The sequence below is a fragment of the Selaginella moellendorffii genome, unplaced genomic scaffold (genome assembly GCF_000143415.4).
Source record: "Selaginella moellendorffii unplaced genomic scaffold, v1.0 SELMOscaffold_14, whole genome shotgun sequence".
In the NCBI taxonomy this organism is placed as follows: domain Eukaryota; kingdom Viridiplantae; phylum Streptophyta; class Lycopodiopsida; order Selaginellales; family Selaginellaceae; genus Selaginella; species Selaginella moellendorffii.
The window spans coordinates 1,570,070-1,584,274 of NW_003314275.1; the positions used below are offsets into that span (position 1 = coordinate 1,570,070).

Sequence of the window (14,205 nt, forward strand, 5' to 3'; positions counted from 1 at the left end):
CAAAGTCTTCTAAAAAATTCTCTTCTCATTTAAATCGATGAATAGACAGTGTTTGGTTTCTCTTAGGATAAAATGATCAGCATTTTCCTTGTCCAAAACTGTTGCAAGTTTCTGATCAATCAGCTACTGCTTTTCCCCCAGACCAATTCCCAATCTCTGTTAGTACCTCATCGTCATCCTGGGAATAAGAAAAACTTGCCTTGTCACCACGGCCACGCAGGCCACGCTCATTGTCAACGTCTTCTCTTCCTCTCACTGGCGTAACGTTTTCCTTCGTCTTGGGAGTAAAAGGACAGTATGGACTTCCCTTCTTGCGGCACTTGTGGCATTTAAACGCGTCAACTCGAGCAATGTTGCTCGAGGTGATACCAACAGCTCTGCCATGGAACCACCCTAGCAAAAGGAAGGAGAAAGAAACCATCGTCAGTAAAGCTAGGACGAGAAATGGCTTGGGAGAGTACCTTGGCAGTGTTCACAGCCGATATACAAGAGCTTTGCGTCGTATGGTTGCTCGCAAATCGCACAGCGAAGGCCTCCCCCATCGAGCTTTTGGCCGGGATACACCACCATGTCGCGCCTGAAAGTGAGCTTCTTGTCCAGCTTCCACCTCACACCGCTAGTGTTGCCGGGCCTCTTGGATCGTCTCTTCCGGATCACAGCGGCTCTAATTGCCGGGGCCGTCACGGCCAGTTTCTTCCTTCGGGAGTAAACGAGCAGGACCGGTCTGTCTTTCACTGCTGCTTCTGGCGGAGATTCTTCTGCCGTGTCTAGCAATCTGCGGCTTCTTTTGGTGCTTTGCTTCGTGGTGAAACAGCTCTGGCACAGGCCGGTCTTTCCGCTCAAGCATTGTTTATGAAAATCACCTATAACATGTCGCAAAATTAAAATCGAAGAGCAATACACAGAATAATAGAAAAAGAAAAGGAAAGCGTACCTTGACACTCTTGGCAGCTCACAGTGTCACTGCGTGTCAACATACAAAATGGAGTCAGCTTATTGACAGTTGGAAAGGAAGTACAGTACCTGGCAGCCAAATCCATATTGCAGTGTTCACACCTGAGTGCCTTCTTCTTGGAATGAAACCTGTTGAGGATAGCTTTAAGCTTGGTACTCTTTGAAACTCTAGCTCTTTCTCCCTTCCGGACGGCTGCTGGTTTTTTCGGCTGCATGAAGCGGCGCCTTTTTTCCTCGAACTCCCTCACCAAGCACAAAGGTACTTCCGTTTCCGGCAGCCACACACTGTTGGTACTGGCGCCCTCTTCTCCCGCAAGTGCCTTCACGAACTTGGAAGCGCAGTTCACAACGTCAGGCTTCAAGGACTCCGTTAACTCGTCTTCCGTTTTAGACGTCTCAACTCGGTACTTGGTAATATCATCTTCCATAGCTTTCTCCCGTATGGTAAATTCTCCGAACGAGGTTTTAACTTCATCGGGGACCAGGAGTTCGGACCATCTGATTAAAGCATCGAGAGAGCGGACCTGCACAAACTGGGGTCAAGCACGGAAATGTAAATTCCTAAGGGTAGAACCTGTATCGCAAGTTCTGATACACTAAAACTAGCTTCCACCCTCGCGAGCCAAGCACATTGCACAGTTCTACGAGGCAGCTCGAAATAATCATTATATATAAGTCCAGGAACTTTTCTTATGCCACCTGCAGCAAGCAGAAAAATGACGTGATTTTCATAGTGAAAAGCCAAATTGGAAGTTCTAACCTTGCCGACCAGCCCGTTTTAACGCTGCAACCGGAAGAGTTTCCCAGTCCAAAATCCTCCTCACAAGTTTACCACCTCGGCGCCATTGAACGCCACAAGTACCCCCGCCAGGAAATATCTTGATAGGATCATCGGCTTGTACTTTCTTTCGACGCCTTCCACCACTTTTCTTCAGCGAGGATACGAAAACATTGCCGTTTACTGTACCCAGCCTGGGGGCGTCCTCGGCACATATCGACCAGTTTCTTGAAAGAGCCAAGGGTCTCAGGCTTGATCCAAGCTGTGCAGCAGCAAACGTAAACATTCAGTCCATCTACAAATGCTGTACAAAAAATATACTTCACCTCAAGTAACCCAAACTTCACTTGATGAACATGCGCCGCGCAGTCAAGGCGTCTCCTCCAGCGATTTCGTTGGTCGGTGCTTTCCCATAATCCCCCCAGCAAGCCGTACAAGCGATCTTCCATGTACAATACATATGCGATCAAAGCTGGAAGGTGGTTTACGCCTTTCTTGATAAGCCGTAATCCTCCAGTGACAATAGCTGCACCCGCGCAAAGCTTCCCCGCTGCAGTATTGAGGAGGCATCCCTTCTTCCTGCTGAGGTTTTTGCACGCGAAACACCAGCCGCACCTGTCCTTTGCAGTTTCCGCACGCTTCTTCTTCAAACTGGGCCAATAGAACTGTACAGGTGTCCGAGAAAAAGCCTTTATCTGCTCGAAAATCTGAGTTTTCTGGACTGCAGCACGCCTGTTTGTTGATTTCTCGGCCAGGTTGGAGGCTGCCAATGCCGATAGTCCTCCTTGAGAATACTGGTTGATGTAAGAGCTAGCTTCATAGAAACTTTCGTGCATCCCTGTGCATCTGCTCAGTTTTGAGGAGCCAAACGGCTTGTCCGTTGTGACTAGTTCATCTTCTGCTGAGCCGTTGAGGACGCAAATTGTGTCTTGGATCGGACTTAACAAAGCGTCATTCTTCGGGGCCGAGTCCTCAGAAAGGTTCCAGCACTGCATGATGCTTGTTCTTAAGCTAGCAGAAAGAGCTCCAGTTGAATCCAGAAGATCCAAAACGCTGGAGATGTCCCCAGGACCATAGCATACGTAACTGGAGTCAAGACTTGAAGATTCCGATCTGCAATGAATGAAATTAGTAGCTGTAGTCACTGAAAGATGAGAACTTACATAAAGAGATGTTCACACGCTGCAATGTATCTTCGCCTGTAAGTGTCTATACCAAAACACTCGAATCCCCTCACGACTTTCCGAGCCCTGGTTCCTTCCAGTGCGATCTTTTGAAGCGTACACTCTGGACAGTACCAGTCTCCTTCAGGAAGAGTACTCTTGGAAACTCCCACACACCGAGAATGATAAGCAGCAGGACAACCATCACAGCAGATGAGGTTGCCGTCCATCCCGCAAAGCACACAATCATCACTGTTCCAGTCTGATGTGTGTTTCTGTTCTGTCGGTTCTGTCCTGTGTGACGTTGGAGGATCAACCAGCTCGGATGTATCACTCGGGCTACTTTTCCGTGAGCGTCTCGTCTCTCGCTTTGTCGGCTGCTCCAAGTAACTATCTTCCACACTAGCCTTCACTAACGGATCCAAATCGCTGTCCCCGTTGCTTCTCTTTGCTAGCTCCGATCTAACCTCATCCGTATCCAGTACACGGTCGCAGAGAAAGCTGAGTATATCTATCTTACTCCCAACCTCCAGCCCGTAGTACTCCCTTCTAAGAATGCCGATGTCTAAAAGCCTCTCCTTCCCTTCCTTTCTATAGTTTCCGTTGACAAGGTAAGCAATCAAGTACGAAGGCCATGCAACTGCGTCAAGCAACGTCCAATCACGGCACCTGCGACAAAACGAAAACTAGACTATGCAAAAAAAAAAGTAAGGAAACAAAGCATTACCTCAGACAGTTGATTGCTGACTCAATACCATCGCTGGCTAAGCTTTCGAGATGCTGCCTTAGCAGAACAAGTAAACTCAAGTGAATCTGATCGACGAGAGGATTGGCCTCCTTCAGTGTCAAGCAGCAAATAAATTGTTGAAGCGAAAACGGGCTCAGGAAGATCACCCAGCTGAACGACCGGAGAAAGGTGAAAGCCGAAAAGAGATGAAAAACAGACTCTGTCGGGATGTTTAAGTTCACTGAACTTGGCGGCAACGCGGGAACGTTTAAGTCCGTTTCCTCCGTCTTGTGGCACTCTACTTCCTCTCTAGCAGCAGGACCCCCGTCAACTTTAACCCTGTCCATCACTTGCTCTTTCTGTTTTCTCTCAGCACCGTCGTCAACTTTAATCCTGTCCATCACTTGCTCTTCCTGTTTTCTCCTTTGCTGGAGTCTCAGCGGATACTCTCTATCAGCTAAGCTTGATTTTCTCCGGTGAGCTACAGGCTTGAGAGGCTTGTTCTTCTCTTCTTCGTCCTTCTCCAAAATTTTGGTTTCTTCTTCTTTAGTTTCCTGCCCTTCCTCCTTCGTTTCTTCCTCTTTCTCGAGCACTTTTTCTTCTTGACGAGGCTTCTTCCTGGGCCTGCCTCTGGGTCTTTTTCCTGGCTCGCTTTCCGGCCGATGCCTCTTCAAAGCCTTGGCAACCTCCCAGGCAACAAGGTCCTTATAATTCATCGCTTGGATAAGCTCCCCATTTGTTCCATTAGCGTCCGCGATTTTCCTCGGACGTCCTCTGGAACGCTTTGGAGGAGCACCACTGTCACTGCCACAATCTACGAGAATTTCCCGAAGCTCATGGAGCTCCACCTCCTCCCTGTCCCCGTCGGCGTACTTCACCCTGAAATATTTGCTCGATTTGTCATAGGCCACCACTGTCCCACCGAAATATCCATGCCCCTGGAAATACTTCCTCACCGATCTTCCCACGAGCTCGGCATTGTCCTCCTCCTCTTCCATGGCCCCGATCGGCAGAAGAAGCTCAAGGATTTTTGTTCCCGCGGCTCAAATCCCGCATTGCCGCCAGTTCTAAGCGCTAGAAACCTAGAAAAATCTGTGACAGCACCTGGCGATTCGGTCGATTAATCGCTTCTCCGCCGGCGCCAAGGGCGCGCCGCGCCTCCCAGCTCGCCAATCTTCGCGATCACAAGCATTAGGTTTTTACGCTTTTCTCCCTTGATCGTCTGTTGCCACGTGGACGACGCTTGGCCGTCCGATCAAGGAGGCGGCAAAACGGAGCCATTGCTATGGCGCATCCTTGATGATCGAAAGCTCTTCGCATTCTCTTTTTCTTATTTAGCGATGGCGCCAGAGCTGCGCGTTCTCGTCACTGCCTATTCCTCTCCATCAGGTACGATTTCTCTTTGCCTAGGCACGAAAAAGAGGTTTTGAATTTTGGAGCTCTTATCTCGCAAAACTTTTTTTTTCTATCGTTTCAGAGGAGCAATTAAATGGGTCTCTTGTTCATCCAAATGCTGGTAAGAGCGACATCTAGAACGAAGGTTTCCTCCAAGATTTTAGAACTCACCTCGCGAAAAAACCAATGCAGATGAGCAAATCGATGGGTCTTTTGTTCATCTTCGACACCCGAAGTCTGGTAAGTGTATGACAACTTTTTCGTTTTTTTCCGAGCGCGAAATCTTATATTTGTTCTTTCCAGGGACTAAAGCTTGTTATCTTTTGATAAATGGAACTCTCCAAGAACTCAACTGGTTCAAGCCTCGTTATTCTTCTTGGTTTATCGGAGACTCAGTGTGTGAAGGTTTAAGATCTCGCTTTCAAACTCTCGATTTTCCACTAACTTCTTTCACATCCATTTCAGATGGAAGCTTGTATTTGGGATCGGTGGTCGATCCTCTCTTCATGGTTTTACCGCTGCTGGAAGAGTCACGAATGACAAAGGTAGAGAAAAATGGAGTTCGTGTCTAAAGCTGTTCCGAGAAATTCTCTTTTGCTGCCATTTAGAAAGCTGACGAGGGCGGCTTGTTCAGAACGTTGGAGGACATGATCTACGTTGAAAACTTTCCTTGCTATTCTCGCATCATCCCACTTTTGCCTGGAACACTCGATGCTATCTGTGACTCTCGAGGTATTCCACCAAGTGTTTTATACTTTCCTATTTGTTTTTTTTTTATTGATCGATTCTCTAGAGCTACAAGAGACGAGGTACTACAGACTGAACGATAACAAGGTTCTGGGATGGCTTTCTTGTAAGGTAAAGATATCTTAAATATTTTGTTGCTTTTTTCTTTGCACGAATCTCTTCTTAAAGCTTTGTTTGTAGGTAGAGCAGACGTCAGAAGCATTAAAACTTCATGGTTTTCAAGGCCTTGAAGATCACGAACTCAGTAAGCACAGTGATTTCTGCTCATTTTCACGGGAGTTTCGTGTGTGTGTGTGTGTTTCACCTCAGAGATTTATTCCATTGGATTGCTTGGAGAATACGTGAAAAGCGAGCCTTGGCTGCAGCGGCTTTGCAACCATTTCTCGTGAGTAAAATCTCCTCGTTCGAAACGTTTTTGCTGAAAGAAACTCATTGTTTTTATAATTTGCCCAAAGGGTCGATTTGGAAGCTTGTAGCAGATCGAAGAAAGCATCTATGCCTGGGAGTGTGGTCCCATCACAACCATTTCGCGTAAGCGTTTAGGCCTCGGTCTTTGTTTCTTACATCTAGATTCGGACGACACAACTTAACACTTCACAATTTTTTCTTTCTTTCGTTGCACTTTCAGGCCAAGCAAAGCTCCACCTCCAGCAACAAAAAGACGAAGAAAGTACCAGCGGCTAGCGCAGGAACTTCTAAGATCACAAGCTTTTTCGCAAGGCCGCGCTAGAGATCGATTGAAGGATTTGTAAAAGAGTAAAATGATACAATTGTAATGTTAGGTGACAGACAAGTTAAGTTTTTCATACAGACAATGTAGATTTTTCTCCTCTGTCTTCTTGTATGATGTAATGCTACAACTGTGTTTGTTTTCTTATATGGTGTATTGTGATCATACCAAAACTCGTAGTACCAAATGGTGACAGATGCAAAATGCCCCTCCCCACATTCCCTAGGCATCGAACAATCAACTCAAAACTGGAATGGACAAGGGGAATCTGACTGTTTAATTAAAACAAAGCATTACAATGGTTCTTGTGGATGTTGATGCAATGTGATTTCTGCCCAGTGGTGTAAATGTTAAAGTGAAGAAATTCAACCAAGCGTGGATAAGCAGTAGGAGTAATTATGACTCTCTTAAAGTAACTAAATGCCTCATCATCTAATTAGTAATGTCCATATATCAAGCACTTGATACCAACACCTAATATGTTTAGGCCCTAGATATGTTAGCCCCTTCCTTTGAAGCAACATCTCATATCATATGACAGAACATCAGTGGTGATCTTTTAGTCCCACATAAATCTAAGCATGTTCCACACAATGCAACTCTGCACCCATTTATATCGGCACAGTGGTGATCTTTTAGTCCCACATAAATCTAAGCATGTTCCACACAATGCAACTCTGCACCCATTTATATCGGCATTATGGGCTGGTTCGGCCGAGCTGGTTTTGATCATGCTATCATCTGATCTTCCTGAGGAGATGATAGAATTGGCCGAAAAATTTGCAACGCTCATCCTCTTACAGAGAGACCACTGGCACCACTACAAAGATAGCTCAGCTGCAAAATACATTTCTCCTGCTGCCACCACTCTTCATGCGCAGCATGCCGACTATGGATAAACCATCCCAGGTTTACCTAGACGTTATACCGAATTCGGCGGACGTTCTTCAAGGATTTGCGGAGTTTTGGCGGATGAATGATCGTACCCAAGACATCGAAATCAGATCATGGTCAATATCCCACGTAAAGACGAGACAATGGGCGTGGAGGTTTTGCAACACCTCCACGCAACTTACGATCCATAACCAGTGATAGTCCACCTATCCCCCTCATTGGGACTGTCGTCTCCTCATCAGCCATGAGCACAGCGTGGAAGAAACATGGCAAATCACGATCTACTTAGATTTATATGATATTTTCTATGGCTAACACCTTAAACTTAAGGGTGGCAGCATAAGTTTTTCTGAAACTTATAAAGCTACTATCCAGAACTTTCTCGAAGGGTACGTGGTGCTAGTAGCATCAATCTCTTTTTCAGTTTTGTCAAGGTGACAGAGAACTATACAGTCTTAATATAAGTAGGTAACATACTGAGATTTTCTCCTGGTCGACTGATCACTTTCTATGACTATAGAATAATAGACAAATCCATATGGAGGACTTCTTCAGCTCCAAACTACAAATGACAGAGAGATATGGCAATTTGCGAGGCCAAACCAAATGACATGGAACATGAGCAAACTGGACTGTCACGACATTTGCTCAAGAAAGATGGAAGATTACATTAATAGTAAGACAAGAAAAAAGTATAGACATGGTTGTACATCTTACTTATCACAATAGGCACTTTGAGAAAATATGTGCACCTCATATTTTCATGGATAACTTGATGGCAGTATGCAGACCAGAAATTGAACCCATTGCGACTGACTGTGTTTAAGCGGGAGATATTACTCGAATATAAAGAACATGTGGTATAAACCACAAGAGGTGGATGATTCCGAGCTGGAAAAAACATGTGAAGTACAATCGATTTAAGGAATTCATTGATAACAATTTTAAACACAGTCACTACTGATACTAAAATTATTCATGCTAAAAGCATGCCACTAGAAATGAGTCATGGCTTAAACCATATTCCACCTACACCATTGAATAAAAAGAAGAAAACACACAAAATGGAAGGAAGTCATATTGGCCAATGAGACTTCCTGAAGACTGGGCTTGGTGTGGTACAGGCCTCTTTGGAATGGCTCTTGTAAGTTGGACCATGAATTTTTATAAATTTGTATATTATATAAAATTCAATGTGACTAAAGTTAACCATACTTAAAAGCAGAGAATATGCAATTTACTTACAGAGGACTGGATAAGGCTGCTAACAACCCTAGATTTATTAGCAATACCGTAATGAGGGATATAAAAGGTTGCAAAGGCTTGATTTTATGATCTTTGCATGAAACTCATCCAGTTTAAAACAGAATTTATATGAAGCCATTGAAACACTGATCCAGACTAAACCCATAAGATTCTTATAAAAGATTCTTATATCTTAATAAAGCACATAAGAAAACATTCAAATGGTTAGCTGCCTGCTTTTATGTAGATTTGAGGTTATACTATCTGAATGTCATGCCATAGTAATTCAGCTGGAAAGGGACATTAAAAAATGGTATGGGATAAGCAATCTGAAGTGGCCACCCTTGAGCCGCCCTACTCCACTACTCAAAAGTTATTAGTTTTAAAAAAAATTAAAAATATGCTAAGAATATTAATTAGTTTTTATAAATAAATAATAATAACTTGACCAACATTAATATACATTTATCTAAAAAGATATAAACTTAAATATATGAATGCTATGAAGCAATATAATTGATTTGTTCAATGCAGATATTGCAAAATGTTATAAAAGTATACAAATACATAAAGAAATATAATTTTAACAAAGTGATGGAAAACCTCCCTACCAATAAAACCAGAATTTATATTAGAAAGCTTGCTAATGATAAATGGAAATGTAAGATATAAAGGCAGAAACCATAAAGCAAGCTTACTATAGAGAAAATCAAATATATAAGCAAATAACTTATAACTACTATGCATGTCAGGCTTGGAAATAAATTTACAAATAACTAGTAGATATTCCCATAGGCTTCTCTTGCTCACCTGTATAGTTATTCTTTACAAATATAGTATTGTTGCAAAACTTGCGACAACTTAATCTAGATATGCTAAAACAATTCTGACACATCTAAATACATAAATGATCTTATTCTTATAAATGGACTACAAGCAAGAAAAATTATACTTAGAGATACATCTTTATATATATATAACTCTATCCTTTAGACTTTCTGGAGATTAAAGAAAAAACCATTGGTCAAAAACTTATGATAATGTATGCCATGACAGAAGGAACTTTCAAGTATGACAAAACTCAAATCACCATAGAATCAATACAGGAAATTATTCAATATTTTGCAACTAGCAGCTTCAATAAAAAATGACTTACCTATTATATTATGAAAACACTTATGAAAGATTTATTTCAAGGAGAAAAATGTGATATTAATAAAATCATCACACACTTAGAAAGAGGTAGTCCCACCACAATAAACTATACTTTAAGTTAATATATAAGAATAAGAAGAAAAACAAACACTATATGGTAAATATTTGGTGAGTGGTAGCACCCAACCAAAGTTCTTGTAAAGAATAATGCTCTTGTAAAGAATAAATTATAATAAAAAATTATTATTATTATTATTATAAATAATAATTATAAATACTCTAAAGTATCACTACAAATAAAAAAAATTTAGGGTTCATACTAAAATGTGGGAAGACTCTTGCAAAAAGAAGCCAAACACTTGGCAATGGCATCTTCACAGGCAAAACTCTCATAACTCTCCCCACATTCTTTCATATCTCAATCCTTTGCTTGCATATAGCTGTTTGAAGTGCTTGTTAAAATTCCATGACTCTATCCAAGGGATGACCCATAATAAACAGCAACCAACTTCCTGTAGATTTGGTTCGTTGACAACAATATTTTTTCAAATGATGCTAAGTAATATACCATAACACTTCAGAACAACAAAAGCATAACTGTGTAATATTGGGATACAATGGAAGGATAGGTGGCTGGGGACAAGCTATTGTGGTTTCAATGATGTATGGAGTTCTTTTGCAGACAATCTAAATGGTCCTTTGAATAGAATATAAAGTAAAAGCTATCTTAATCAAGCTTTAGAAAAAGGAAAACAAAATGTAAACCTATAAGTTGGTTAGAATGTTCCACCAAACTTAGGTTTTCTCATCTTTTTGGGGAGAAGATGTGGAAAAGAAGTTATTACTTGAGAGTAAGACTTTAGTAACAATGTATCTCATTTATGCATAATACTTTTGAAGTGTCTTCACCTGAATGAAACCATATCAGGGTCTAAGAGATTTTTTTTTATTTATCAATTTATGTTTTTAGGATTAGACTTCTAGCTTCTATTTTTATATTAAATCTCAATTTATTTATTCTCAAGTTATCATCACAATAGCCTGGAAACTTTTCAGCGTGATAACTAGATCTTTATCACCAGATCTGATGAATTGAAGATGTGCTCAAAATAAAATAAAATAAAAATTTTATTAAATATGTTATAATTATCATATAAATTTGGATTAGTGGTGCAGGTTTGCCAAACTTAATGGGCTTCAAAGAAATCAAGCTTAAAGCTAAAAATTAATATAATGAAACTACCTTGCATTATAGATGAAGTTTAAAAAATCAAATTAATATTTAGTCAGCTAAATGATTATATATTATTACCCTCTTATATAAAAGCCACCATCCTAGAAACTAAAAATTCATAGTACAATGGCAAAAATTCATCTTGTGCTTATAGCTTTCCAGCTTTTACTAATTTCATTTATGGTCTCAATGGCACTTGGAATAGATTAATTAATTTACATCTCTAACTAAAGCTTTTAATTCAAATTTCTAGACACTAGTTGATCTAGGCTAGGATTCATTAAAACAAACTTCTGATGCATGCGAAATCATTTAGAGAAATAGTTAGACAAATTAAACATTCCTCAATGCATTCACATTTAATAATGAAATATTAGAAGTTATGTACATATACGACTTAAATTAAGGAATTTGAACAATAAATACCAAATTTCATCACACTCTCAAAATTGTAGATGACAAAATCATACAAAATGTGCTTCAAGGGAATAAACACACAAACAAAAAAAAAAAAAAAACTAGTAAATGTAATGCAAATGCTACTAAAAACAGAAAATATTTAATGTTATTATTGTTACTATAGAATTTTAGACAAATAACACATCCTATCAAACCAAAATAAAAATCAAAAGTTTGGTTTCTCTTTTGGTTTGCTAGGAAGTGTTATTTGTCTATATTCTATCTATCTATCTATCTATATATATATTTATATTGTATCGATAATAATAGTAATAGCAATACATCACTACAATTCTATTTTCTATTTTCTTGGATTTCCAATGATAAAGCTCCCTAGTTTGATGATCTTTCTCTTGGCAATGGTTTATACTTGCAGTGCACCCCCACCTGCTCCACAGCAAGGGTTGTTTAGGTATTTGCTCGGATATGACTTGCTCACTGTAGAGCAAGTGAGAGAACTCATGGCCGAAATTATCCAACGTGTACGGGACCTGCGTCTGCACCAGGTGAGAGTAGGGCAGCCCATCACATGGGTGGCTACGCTTGCAGGAAATGTGCGGGTGTGGGTGGAGGTCCGGGTGACAAACCAGATATGGCGTGAAGATGCCGCGGGTGGAATATGCTCGGTTCCGTCAAACCGGCTTGTGTACCCATTTGATGACATGCTAACCAGTGTTTTCGACATGTCTCGATCTGTTTTGGATCAACTGTATGATCGGCAACACTGGTATGGCATTGTGGAAGTTGTGCTCAATGCATTTGGGATACAGTATCGTATCGAAAGGCAGAGGGACAGAGACACAACTTTAGAAATTGATCAGGGTGTGAAGCTCTTTCGGCAATGCCCTGCACACTGAAGGGTGGAATACCTTTTGTTATAATAATACAAGTTTTTGGGGTTTGTCTAGACACTAGGGGTAAAAGGATACCTCCAACACTCCTCTTGTTCTTGACTTATGGTTTTTAAAAATATAGATAAGTTTGCTTTCTTTTGCAAAATCCCTATAGTATGTTCTAGAGTGTCAATTGATCCTTGGCCTCTCTCGGCATAACATCCAAAACTTTCCTCCTGAGTCCACTCCATTATCTTGTTCTAGAGGGGAAATGAATCTAGGCCATGGTGTTGATGCAAGCCTCCAAATCCTTAGGTGTGTAATGACAAATTTCTTCTTTATATTGCCACACAACTTACACTTGGGCTCCAAATCCTTGCTTTAGTAACACTTCTTTAAGATTGACATTATATTTTGAGGAAATTTTTTATTTGCTTAAGCAAACCGAGTGGATATATTTAAAATATATATGCAGTTGTTATTCATTTAAATTAATACCGTATTTATAATTTATAAACATTTTTACAATTTATAAACTTTCCTAAACACTTCCTGGTTGTCTTTGCACCAATTAATGCCATTGTTTTGATTTTATATGCTTCACAGTCATGCACACTAAACTTGGCGTCTCTCTCCTAGCCGGCTGGAAAACAAGAGGGGAAGGGATCCCGAGAGATGTATAGGTATTTCAAAGAATCAAGGCTCTTGGTCCGCACCCCCATCAGCCTCACAAATCTCAGTTTAGAGGGAGGGAGGAGCAGAAAATGTAAAGTTTCTCGAGTGCTGGTCGCCACTTCGCCTTGGTTGTGCGCTTCAAAGAGAAACTGAAACGACATCAATGCGGAGCGCAAGCCAATACGTTCATCATGTCATGGCTTCTGGCTCAGGCTCTGTTTCAATCCAAGGACCATTGAGGCATTACTCTTGGCTCATTTTAGATCTTGCGTAGTCTTTTGGTTGATATCACTAAGCAATTGATCTCGTTTACTTTTGGGATCAGTAGTTTATCTTCTCTTCATGCTGCTGGAAGAGTCACGAATGACGAAGGTAGAGAAAAATGGATCTCATGTCTAAAGCTCTCCAGAAAAATTTCCTTTCGCTGGCATTTAGAAAGCTGACGGGGGCGGTTTGTTCAGAACTTTGGAAAAGACATGATCTGCGTTGAAACTATTCTCGCAGCATCCTTCTTTTGGCAAAAACACTCGATGCTATCTGTGACTCGCGAGGTGATCCACCAAGTGTTTGATCTACTTCCAATGTTGTTCTACTTTTCTACTTGGTTTTTTCATTCCAATCATTTATTCCATCGGATTGCTTGGAGAATGCGTGAAAAGCGAGCCTTGGCTGCAGCGGCTTTGCAACCATTTTTCGTGAGTAAAAGCTCCTCGTTCGAAATCTGTTTTGCTAAGGGCATTGCTCTTTGGTGTTTTAATCTGTCGATTTGGAAGCTTCTAGCAAATCGAAGAATATATGCCTGGGAGTGCGGTCCAATCACAGCCATCTTTTTAGGCATTTGTTTCATACAGCTCGATTCTTCCACTTTTTTCTATTGTTGCGCTCTCAAAGCAGCATCAAAACGAGCGGTGGCTAGCGCAGGAACTTCGAAGATCACAAGCTTTTCCGCGAGGCCGCGCTATCGAAGGATTCGTGAAAGAAAGATTTCTGTAAGATGGTACCATTGTAGCTTCTCTCTTAGCCTTGGCTATGGCGGAAACGAAGAAGACGAAGAAATCAACAATGGTGGCCGTGGCAACGGGTCTCTCGCTGCTCTTGGATGCCAAGAGCCATGGAGAAGCAGCGCGCGCATCGGTCGTCGAGACTGGGGCTGCATTGGATCTCTCCGTGACGATCCGGCGAAACCACCGGCGATTCAAGGTGAAGATCACGCTCG

At 41.3% G+C, this 14,205-nt stretch overlaps 2 protein-coding genes across 4 annotated transcripts; one reads left to right on the plus strand and one right to left on the minus strand.

Annotated features, from left to right (window-relative positions):
• Positions 1-7: 7 nt before the first annotated feature.
• Positions 8-4,810, minus strand: LOC9631744 (DDT domain-containing protein PTM). 2 transcript variants are annotated; one of them, XM_024675110.1, is made up of 10 exons: positions 3,623-4,810; positions 2,896-3,564; positions 2,059-2,845; positions 1,715-1,994; positions 1,529-1,653; positions 1,024-1,478; positions 935-963; positions 462-863; positions 200-393; positions 8-126 (listed from the first exon to the last, which is right to left on the minus strand). In XM_024675110.1, the coding sequence occupies exons 1-10, from the start codon at positions 4,618-4,620 to the stop codon at positions 124-126; spliced, it is 3,942 nt and encodes a 1,313-aa protein (XP_024530878.1). In that variant the 5' UTR covers positions 4,621-4,810; the 3' UTR covers positions 8-123. The 2 variants fall into 2 exon arrangements, with proteins under 2 accessions (XP_024530878.1, XP_002970529.1); XM_002970483.2 differs by having other exon boundaries at positions 8-393.
• Positions 4,811-4,833: 23 nt separating this feature from the next.
• LOC9632440 (ribonuclease H2 subunit B) lies at positions 4,834-6,600 on the plus strand. 2 transcript variants are annotated; one of them, XM_024675114.1, is made up of 11 exons: positions 4,834-5,011; positions 5,100-5,138; positions 5,210-5,257; positions 5,321-5,422; positions 5,483-5,562; positions 5,626-5,749; positions 5,811-5,875; positions 5,945-6,008; positions 6,074-6,149; positions 6,220-6,295; positions 6,393-6,600. In XM_024675114.1, the coding sequence occupies exons 1-11, from the start codon at positions 4,963-4,965 to the stop codon at positions 6,492-6,494; spliced, it is 825 nt and encodes a 274-aa protein (XP_024530882.1). In that variant the 5' UTR covers positions 4,834-4,962; the 3' UTR covers positions 6,495-6,600. The 2 variants fall into 2 exon arrangements, with proteins under 2 accessions (XP_024530882.1, XP_024530881.1); XM_024675113.1 differs by having other exon boundaries at positions 4,848-5,011; positions 5,954-6,008.
• The last annotated feature ends 7,605 nt before the right edge of the window (positions 6,601-14,205 follow it).

What these genes read in the sequence shown, in the direction of transcription:
- LOC9632440 (XM_024675114.1), top strand. Translation starts at nt 4,963, where the DNA reads ATGGCGCCAGAGCTGCGCGTTCTCGTCACTGCCTATTCCTCTCCATCA. An exon ending in TCTTCGACACCCGAAGTCTG is followed by an intron (nt 5,258 to 5,320) that starts GTAAGTGTATGA and finishes TGTTCTTTCCAG; the next exon opens with GGACTAAAGCTTGTTATCTT. An exon ending in TGCTATCTGTGACTCTCGAG is followed by an intron (nt 5,750 to 5,810) that starts GTATTCCACCAA and finishes TCGATTCTCTAG; the next exon opens with AGCTACAAGAGACGAGGTAC.
- LOC9631744 (XM_002970483.2), bottom strand. Translation starts at nt 4,620, where the DNA reads ATGGAAGAGGAGGAGGACAATGCCGAGCTCGTGGGAAGATCGGTGAGG. An exon ending in TCAGCAATCAACTGTCTGAG is followed by an intron (nt 3,565 to 3,622) that starts GTAATGCTTTGT and finishes GTTTTGTCGCAG; the next exon opens with GTGCCGTGATTGGACGTTGC. An exon ending in AATATGGATTTGGCTGCCAG is followed by an intron (nt 964 to 1,023) that starts GTACTGTACTTC and finishes GTTGACACGCAG; the next exon opens with TGACACTGTGAGCTGCCAAG.